This window comes from Gekko japonicus, unplaced genomic scaffold (genome assembly GCF_001447785.1).
Source record: "Gekko japonicus isolate JY-2015 unplaced genomic scaffold, Gekko_japonicus_V1.1 scaffold593, whole genome shotgun sequence".
In the NCBI taxonomy this organism is placed as follows: Eukaryota; Metazoa; Chordata; class Lepidosauria; order Squamata; family Gekkonidae; genus Gekko; species Gekko japonicus.
The window spans coordinates 499,674-509,986 of NW_015169191.1; the positions used below are offsets into that span (position 1 = coordinate 499,674).

Sequence of the window (10,313 nt, forward strand, 5' to 3'; positions counted from 1 at the left end):
GAGGAAGAAGCAGCCTGGTGGGAAGTCAGCTGGGAGCGTGCAGGGCTTGCCACTGTTGCTGCTGTCAGTGGCGGCGACGGCAGGGGGGAGAAGCCTTGGTGGGCTGGCGGCTGGGAGCCGCGCCCGTTGCTGCTGTCAGCAGGTGGGGGGAAGCCTGGTGGACACCTGCTGGCCTCACCTGCGGCCGCCTCCTCCTCCATGTGGAGCTCCCACCTCTTGTGACATACTAAAAGGCAAACACAGGGCTCTGTCAAAAAATTGCAGAGCAGAATCAGTTGGCAAGGAGTGTGTAACCTTCACATACCGATTTTCCTTTGAAACCCCTGTTCCCATTCCCCCCCCTCAATTTCCCCTTAGCTCCAAAAATTAACAAAAACAACAACAACCCAGTAGCAGGGGGAGGGCTGGGGAGGAAGGAGGGAGAGGGTAAGAGAGAAGAGATGGGTAGAGGAAGGAGTAAGTAACTTCCTGTCAGCTAATTGTCTCCTGTGAATGTCCATCCCACTATTTGGGCAACACAATTGCTGAGGAAACATGGAGTCATGTCCTTATTGAACTAATGTATCTTGTAGCTCAAGTAGACTGCATTTCTGCTCCAGTGTATTTCAGTTCATAGTAGTCAATTATGGTCCATGGTTAAGAAACAGTGACATGGCCTCCCTATGATCACTATGGGATTGCCTTGGGGGAAAATAGTAAGCACCTTCTCTCAGGTCATCTCCTGTGTTGTTGGTTAGGTAATATGGCAGTTTGGTTAAGTAGTGGTTAAGAGCACGGACTCTAATTTTGGAAAACCAAGTTTGATTCTCCACTCCTCCGCATGCAGCTGCTGGTGTGACCTTGGGTCAGTCATAAGTTCTTTCAGAGCTGTTCTCTCAAGGACAGTTCTCAGAAGAGCTCTCTCAGCCACACCTACCTCACAGGGTGCCTGTTGTGGGGAGGGGAAGGGAAAGGGATTGTAAGCCGCTCTGAGACTCTTTCAGGTAGTGAAGGGCGTGGTATAAATCCAAACTTCACTCAAATAATTATACTAGAATTTTTTACTACCTTTTCCTGGAGAAGTTTCAGATAGTTATCACTCTTTTGGCTGTCTTCATACATACTCAATTTGATAAATGCTCTCATCTGTTGTAATTCTATGTGAATGATCAGACAACCTGAAAATTTGAGGCAGCAAATTAGAATTTGTTACCTCAGTGAAAACTAGAATTCCCTATTTTACCATTTTGGTGGAGGAGGAAGAAGTGGTGGAGATGTGGAGGTGATGATTAAAAAGTTAACATTAAAAATTACTACTTTTTTGTTCAGATGTGGCCTAATTATATACATATCATTCTTCATGAAGGTAAAACACCTACTGTATTAGGTATGTGTAAATAAAACCAAATTATATCATTCTTTATAACTGCAGAGTCAAAACAAACCAATCAACAAGGAACAGGCTAAACATAAAAGGATTAAGAATCCAGAGATACTACTTTATTAATTACAGATCATGGTACTCAGCATTTCTGAACACAAGGTCTACTCTGACAGCTTTGTTCTTTTCGAGCAGAAAGATAGCTTAGACTGTACTAAACAAACATTCTTTATCAACATTCAGTGTGATTAGCCTAAATGACTTTCCAACATAAATAGGACAAAGAGGGAGTAACACTTTTTTAACAGGAAGTGTCAGCTCTTCTACAGGAAGCTTTGGGTATGTATGAGGGTGTCAACATGTTAAGTGTGTACTCACCTTGGCTGAGAGTTTGGTTGTACTGAAGCCAAATGAAATTACTAAATCTTACCAAAGATAACCTTCATTCTTATAAATGTCACTCTTCTCGGCAGTTTGTGAATAGATACACTGATTGGAGGAAGGTACTCTCATTAACAGGAATCATATGTAGGATCTAACCCATTGTACCTAATATCATTAATGATTATTAGAAAGTTACTGTGCAAGAAACTGTAGGTTCTACTGGTGACATGCCAGGAACCATCCTTTTTTACCAAATAGTTCCCACCGCCCATTTTAAATCACATTGACATGTGAAGCTGTCTTATACTAAATCAAACCCTTGGTTCATCAAAATCAGTATTGTCTACTCAGGCCCCGGTCATCCGGGCCGGATATCGCAGGGGGGAGGCGTGGCTGTTTGCCCCGGAGCGAACTACCGTGCGGCAGCCGGATCAAATGTCCCGCCGGATGTCCCGCTGACGTCCCGTGGTTGGGGGGAGGTGCCGATCATACCTCACTCCTGCGGCGTGGCAAAGAAGTGGTGCCGCAGGGGTTGTGCTGTTTTTTTTAACCCAAGTGTTCGCATGTGCCGTTGGGTTGAGATTTGACAAAAAAAAAACCACTTTTCGCGACAGGACATGGGCGGGCGCCGGATGCCACGAGCTAACACCAGAAACGTGATCTGATGCCCGCCCTTGCCTCACGGTTTCCGGAAACTAGTACCTCGGAGGTACTAGTTTTTTACAGCGCATCTTCGGAGTGAAGCCTCGGGTGAGCCACGGGAGCTCTATGCTTCCCAGATCTGGCGGTGAGATCGCGCCCGGAAAATCCGCCTATCTTCTGTCTCTCTAGCATGCCTAATGCTCCGTGTGACCAGGGCTTCAGATTGGCTATGGCTCTCTAGGGTTTAATGAAAAAAGTCTTTCACTGGCTGCTAGTTGTTTTTACTGGTGATGCTGGGGATTGAGCCTAGGACTTTCTGTATGCCAAGCAGATGCTCTGCCACTGAGCCATGGCCTCTACCTTCCAAAAATTCACATTTTGCATTAATCCATTGCCCTGCAGATACCAGCATGTTCTGCTCTAATAACAAATCCACATTCTTCTAACAATGCTTGCTTGGAAGTATGTCCCACCAATTCCAGTGGGACCTACTTCCTACAAAGTGTGGTTAGCATTATATCCTCCAAGAATAATATGGAAAGACTGAGCTCTGCTAAAATTAAGAAGTGTTGAATCATTTGTGGGATACACCATAGTTAGATCATTTGACTTTTTAAAGACATAGAAATATGTCATAAAGGAATTTTAATGCTAAGTTACATACTTATAACAAATTAGATGCTTAGACAAAGACTTGCATTTTATGTCCATAAAACGTCTTAAACAGGAATGTTTCATAATGTTATGGCTGCAGCCTTAAACAATAACCTTCGTGTATAAAGAGCCACACAGGTTACCTATCCCTCACGTCATCTAAAATGCAGTGGTTTTCACCCATTCAGCTACTAGTTATCTCCCAGAGTCTAATCTGTTTTGACCCATGTCATTATGGTGGGGAAGTCCCTTTTATTTATATATGAGAAATTCTCTATATAGTAGTATCGAGGATAAAAAAACAACTTAGCCCCCCCCCAAATGCCTATGTATGTCAGTCTCCTGTATCTCCTTCATATATTGACAGACCAATTGTAAATGGCAGTTTGAACAGCACCATGAACCACAGGTTTATTGGCAGACAATAAACAGATGACAGACAGCTTAATCAAATGAAGCTGCTGCCCAAAATGTCATGAGATTAACACCTCAAGACTAAACTTGAAAAGTAAGATGGATGCATCTGTTGTCAGGCTTTGAGTCCAAAAGCAAATGAAGGATTTGCTTTCAGATATGTAATTAGGTTTGTTCCTAGTGAGTTTCATTTCAAATGATAATTTTTTAAAAAAACTAGATGCATTTTGTCTACTCTGCAACAATTTCACGAGGAAATGGAAACTTCCAGCTTCTTGATCAGCAACAAGTTTTGTCACTTGCCCACCCACCACCTCCTAGCTATGGCCCATCAACTGCCTCCACCCTTCCTCCAACAAGGTACTTCCACTCACTGAGCCAACAGGAATATCACCTCTTCCTGTGCTTGCTCTCTCCTCAAATTTGCTTAGGTCTCTGGATTTTGTATTAGTAATCCTGTAGCTTGAGCATGTTTCAACTAGAAAATGTCCTCTCTTGAACCTCAGTATCAGTCAAAAAAGCCACAATAATTTGTAGCTAAGTCTAAACCACAGTGCTTTCCACCGTATACCTGAACCTGGTGCTCAAATCCCACTCACTCACAAAGAGACCATGATGTCACGCCACAAGAACTAAGTCTAAACCTCACAAATAACCACAAAAATGGTTTTGTCTGATTTTCAGAGACACAAAGAAAAAAATCCATTAAAAAATATACATTAATACTTTCACCTAAAGGTGAACAAAGCAAGACTGTTCAACTTCTGTTCAGCCAAATAATATTTGTTCTCTCTCGTTTTCTATCTTTTACACACACACATTTGGAAACTTTCATTGCTGCTTTTTCAGAGTTAGAAACATGTAACTCCACACATCCAGTGAACAAAAAGCGAGAACAAAAAAAAGGATTTGATCTGACTATTCTAGGTTTCAGTCCCATTAAACTGTAATGCACCACTGCCGATCGTAATTGTTATTCCAGTTATCATTTGTCATAAAGCAACCACTTACTTATAGTTATCCAAAACAACAGCAGCAGCCTAGCAGGACAATTAATTACAGAAATTAGCAAAAATGGAACACAATACCCAGGAGAGAAACAGAGTTTGAAGAGAGATCAGAACATTAAAATTAATAAGCACTAAAGTTTGCTTAACACATGGATGTTGAACCAGATGTACATGCAGAACAAAAAAAGCCTTGTCAGAATTACACATTTTATATACTATTTATGAAGATCACAAATACATTAGAGCTCATTTTTATTGCGCATATGAATAACAAGTGGGGTGCACATGAGGCTCACAGGGAGAACCTCATCTCCCCTACCCCATGGCTGAGCCTGGAGTGACCCTAGCCGCAGTGGCAGCAGTGTCTGGGAGCTGCAGCTGGGCCTGGAATGGCTCCCAACATCCACTGCTGCATTCATGCCTGGAGTGGCTCCTAGTGTCTGCCACTATGGCTGGGTCCAGTGTGGCTTCCAGCGTCACTGCAGCCAGACCCAGAGTGGCTCCTGGTACAGCTCTCAGTGTCTGCTCTGCCACTGCCACAGCTGGGCTCAGAGGGGCTCCCTGTGTCTGCTACCATCAGCTCTCCAGAATAAAGGTAAGTGCGCTGTCTGCATGTGCGCATCCAATGCTCTTTCACATGGGGGGGATTTCATCCCCCCAATATATTTTGTAAGGTTTCAGATGTTTCTTCGAACCTTGGGGGGTCCCCCCAAGTTTATAGGAAAATCTGTTCCGTGTGGCCCCGATATGCAGATTTAGGTATCCTCAGATGGGGCCACACATCATATGCTTCAACTGGCAGAAGCCTCTCACATCATACATATAGATGCTCCGTGCTCATATACATGCGCTCAGGAACAATGGTGGGAATAAGCTATTTCTATAACTGTGTGCACTCCTGTAAGGAAATCAGCATGTGTTGAACAGCCTCCAAGAGCATCCACATTCTGTCTGTTATTCAATTATTCTGGCATGCTATGCAAACTTTTAACCAATCAGTATTGCACAAATCACAAAACAAGGTAAGTACTCACAGTTTTGGCTTGGCAAGCACAGGTGGTGGTGTTTTTGTGGGTGAAAGAAGGCCACTTGGATGAGGAGCAGGTATATCAGTTTTGGCATTGCCATTAAACACCCCATTAACTCCATGACTGGGATGGACACCATTGGTTTTCTTGTCAGTGGAGTTGAGCTGCAGTTGAAGGGCTGATATGCTCGGTCTCCGTTCAGTGTTGTTCATCTGATGGCTCTCAGAGTGCTTCTTTGGAGGAAGCTCAACAGCACTAATCTCAAGACTCGAAGGTGGAGGTGGGAAATGGTGGAAGTCATCATTGTTCTGTTCCCTCATTGACAAGTCATGCATGGAGCTTTCAGAACCAGCTGAAGTGGAAAAAGAAGATATTAATCCCATCTATAAGGTTGTACTATAACTACTAACAGACAGTTTGAATTATTTTCAAATACAGTTAATGGAAGGTGACATCACTATTTTATTTTGTTATATCTGACAACTCTGCCAAAAGGACTGTCTTTCTCAAATTCTTGTGATCATTGGAGCTGATGTAACCATCTTGATGAATATTTATTCACTGCCATTGTCCATGTTGTAGGTAGAAACTGTTGCCAGTGGAGAACAGTAATTGATTTATGCACATTCAGTACTGGCTGAGCAACTGAACCATATGCATCAAAATTTTGTTAGCACTCACCACAGACATTCAACATCTTCATGCGTGAGAACTGCTAACTTATTCCAAATATATGTTTCTGTTTCACATTTTATGCTAGCATGAGGATTTCATTTTCACTTGTCAGTGAAGTTTCCCTCTCCCCCCATTTTGTCTCTGCTGCCACCTAGCCTTAGGATTTTGGTGTTAAAAGCGGCCAACTCTGCTTAACTTTCTCTCCAAGTGTAATTTAGGGGCAGAAACCCTTAAAGTTAAGATTTTCCACTATTAAATAGCAATCATCAGTCAAGATGGTCTGTTTGGAGGCTAAATGTCCACAATATATACTTTTAATAAGTGGGTGATTTAGTAAGTGGGCAGTTTCATCATAGGATGGAACCGGCAAACTTTAGGGTTAGTTGACACAGTCAATTAAACACTTCTAAGCTCACCTAAAGGGTGCTCCATCATATTAAAAAGAAAGCTACCTGAAGTCTTAATAATTTAGGAAGGCATAAAGAGAGGGGAAGTAGAAGGGAGAAGGATCTGTAGTAAAGGGCTATTAGACACTACCCTGGTGCATATGTTTTTTCTTCCATAGCAGCACAGAAAGTTTTGTGCATCACATATATAATATATACTCCAAATGTGCCTTTGTCACCTCACCTTATAGTTAGATTTTAAGATTCTCTTTCTCTGTGTTTGCTAATAACCTAAAGGGACTCTGGTCAACTTTAGAGGAGGGACTGTGACTCAGGAGAGAACATCTGCTTTGCATGCAGAAGGTCCATGGTTCAGTCATCACAGGACTGGTAATGGGTAATGTGGAGGAAACTCTGTGTGAAACCCTGGAGAGCTGTTGCTGGTCAGAGCAGACAATATTGATCTTAAGAGACCAATGATCTGACTTAGTTTAAGGAAGCTTCAGGTTTCCATTACTGAGGCTTTGCGGCTATGACAATCCCACAACAGCACAACATTTTCTTATGCAAACTGCATCTTTACAACAGGTCATCATATTGAAATAGAGATCAGGTAGCTGCTCAGGGCAACCGTATCTCAGTTGCAGATGTTTGACAATACTTGATCCTCAGTTAGCAGTTGCCTTTAGAGAGATAAAAATGATTTCCTTTCTTATAGCCTACAATTTAAAATAATGTAGAAGCCTCTTCTTCATGGCAACAGTACACATTCTTTCTACCCAGACAAAGAGTAATCAGTCAACAATGGAGAATGTGGAAAGACTAAACAGAAGATTGAACCTGGAGGGGAAACAAGCCATCTCACTACATTTCTGCAGCTGTGTGCAAGAACAGCCAGAAGACATCACAAGTTTTATACACATTAAACATCATGTCAACACTGCTGAATACCTGATAGCACAATCAGTTTTGCACTGCTTGTCACTGATCCATAATCATTTCTTGCTGTACATGTGAAGGTTCCTGCATCTTCAGGAAAGGTCTCTGCAATTACCAGAGTACATATCTCCTCTAAAAATGGGAAATAAGCAGCAAACAGGTGAGCTGTGTGACTGAACACAACATTCAGTCTGCAATATAAAACAAAGCCATTTCAGAAGGTACATAATACGGCAATATGTGTCAACCCCAGATAACAAACTTCTCAATGTGGGAAGGATGTGTAAATCCCCGTGTTGTGCATGAGACAATATGTATGCACATTGGAAGTATGATTTTTATGTGTTTATTTACAACATTTATCCAGCTACCTTTCCCCCAGGTAACTGAGACCAAGGTGACTAATAACATCAAATCAGTACAGCATAACATATCTGTAAGACCAACAGAATTAGAACAACCAATAGAGAAAAACTTAAGAACAAAGTCCAACAGAGAGTATGAAGCAAATGTTTTGAGGATCCAAACAGAGTTCTGCTTTACAAGCCTTCTGAAACTGCAAGAGAGATGTAGATCTTCTAACTGTCTCTGGTAGGCTATTCTGTGGCATAGTCACAGAAAACTGGGCCAAACCAGAAAGTACCCCTATGGGGAGATGTCAGAACAGCCAAAATACATTGTTGGGATTAGCAAAGTTTCTACACAAGATCATATCAAGAGAGGCAGTCCTTCAGGTATATGGGCTCCAGGTCATGAAAGGCCTTAAAAATAATCAACAGCACCTTGTATGGCACATGGAAACCATAAGTAACCAGAGCAAAGATTGCTAAGTAGGTATAATGTGATCCTTGTGACCTGCTCCTAGTACTAGGTGGGCTGCCACACTTAGCACCAGTTGCATTTTCTAAATGGTCTTTGAGGGCAACCCCATGTAGTGGTGTGTTACAATAGTCAAGTTTTGAAATTATTGGTAGCGTGTGGCCAGATCTCCTCTCCACTCTCAAACTTTAAACATTCAACACAACCCACAGAGAAATCCTTATATAGACCAACAGTGTAATGGATACAACTTATGCCTATATGCTTCTAACTGGCCACTGGAGATTTGATTGGCTGTGCAGATTTTTTAAAATGTTGCTTTGGCAGCAGCTGCCACCACAGCACAAGGTTTTTCTCTGTGTGACTGATGGTAAGCTGGGGCAACAACTGTGTAGCTCCACCAGCAACATCCATTTTATGGCAGCCATTTTGTGGCTGTACCTACCACACTCTGTCAGGATTCCAAAAGTGGCCATGGACCCAAAGCAGTAGGGACCTGGTCTAAGTTTGGTAACTCATGGCTCAACTACGTGCTACAATTTCTCCCATGTTTATTTCGAATGGCAGTTTTTTTTCCTTTGGCAAAATTTGGCTGCCAGGATTGTGTTATCATGGAGGAAAACAGAATTATTAATCCTTTCCTCCTTGCTGCTTTCTCATTGGAAAAAGCCATCCTTGAGTTGCTTTTACTCTCCTTAATGAAAACCTTACTGGTTTCCACCCCTCGATCCCCCAAGAAAAAAGCAGTAGACTTCCGGCTTCGGCGACTTCCTTTGGTGCTGCAAAAGTAGCAGCCCGTGACACGGCGGATGGGAGGGGAGCCGGTTGATCCGGAACCCCCCCGGAGTCCTTGTAAGGGGACCACTACGGGCCTCCACCAGACTTTCCTCTGGCTTTGCCCTGCCCAGGCATAGTTCACCATCTTTCGGGCCCTAGCAGGGAGGACGGAAACCTCCTGTGGAGCAGAAGGGCAAAAGCTCGCTTGATCTTGATTTTCAGTATGAATACAGACTGTGAAAGCAGGGCCTCATGATCCTTCTGACTTTTTGGGTTTTAAGCAGGAGGTGTCAGAAAAGTTACCACAGGGATAACTGCCTTGTGGCAGCCAAGCGTTCATAGTGACGTCGCTTTTTGATCCTTCGATGTCGGCTCTTCCTATCATTGTGAAGCAGAATTCACCAAGCGTTGGATTGTTCACCCACTAATAGGGAACGTGAGCTGGGATTAGACTGTCATGAGATAGGTTAGTTTTACCCTACTGATGATGTGTTGTTGCCATAGTAATCCTGCTCAGTATGAGAGGAACTGCAGGTTCAGACATTTGGTGCTTGGCTGAGGAGCCAATGGGACAAAGCTACCATCTGTGGGATTATGACTGAACTCCTCTAAGTCAGAATCCCCCCTAGGTGTAATGATACCACAGTGCCGAGGAGCCTCGGTTGGCCTCAGATAGCCGGACCCCCTCCCCGGGGGCCCCCGGTGCAGAGAGCTGTCCGCCCTGAGATCTGGAGCACGGCTGGAAGGGGGCCGCCTCTTGCCCGAATGCACAGCACGTTCGTGGGGAACCCGGTGCGAAATCATTCGTAGACAACCTGATTCTTGGTCGGGATTTCGTACGTAGCAGAGCCGCTCCCTCACTACAATCTATTGAAAGTCAGCCCTCGACACAAGCTTTTTTTGAGTCCTTGTAGGGGACTCCCAGTCTGGGGTGCTGGAGGTTGCCTCTCCTGAGACTGCGGCCAAGAGATTGAGGCACCTCTGAGCTCCGATAGGTCCCATTGCTGCAGCGCCATTATGGCACCAAGAGGCATACACTGGGTGAGCGAACAAGTGATCCAATGAAAATAAAGCTCTTCCTACCTCTGCAGCAGGCGTGGAATGAAGCGTGAGTGCTAATTCCTTTTTGACTGGCTATTTGGCAAAGCGTATATCTGAAGCCCTGAATGGCATTGATGGAGGGGGAGGGAGCTGGCTCCCCATACATTTTTAAGCGAACTCTTTT

General features: G+C 43.6%; 1 protein-coding gene across 1 annotated transcript in view; it reads right to left on the reverse strand.

The window, feature by feature from the left end:
* The window catches only part of PALLD (palladin, cytoskeletal associated protein), a 188,676-nt gene that overhangs the window by 153,734 nt on the left and 24,629 nt on the right, over positions 1 to 10,313 (reverse strand). The window contains exons 7-8 of the mRNA XM_015416244.1: positions 7,505 to 7,624; positions 5,499 to 5,844 (exon numbers count right to left, since the gene is read on the reverse strand). Coding sequence (XP_015271730.1) covers positions 5,499 to 5,844; positions 7,505 to 7,624 — 466 coding nt within the window. The remainder of the gene's footprint in view (positions 1 to 5,498; positions 5,845 to 7,504; positions 7,625 to 10,313) is intronic.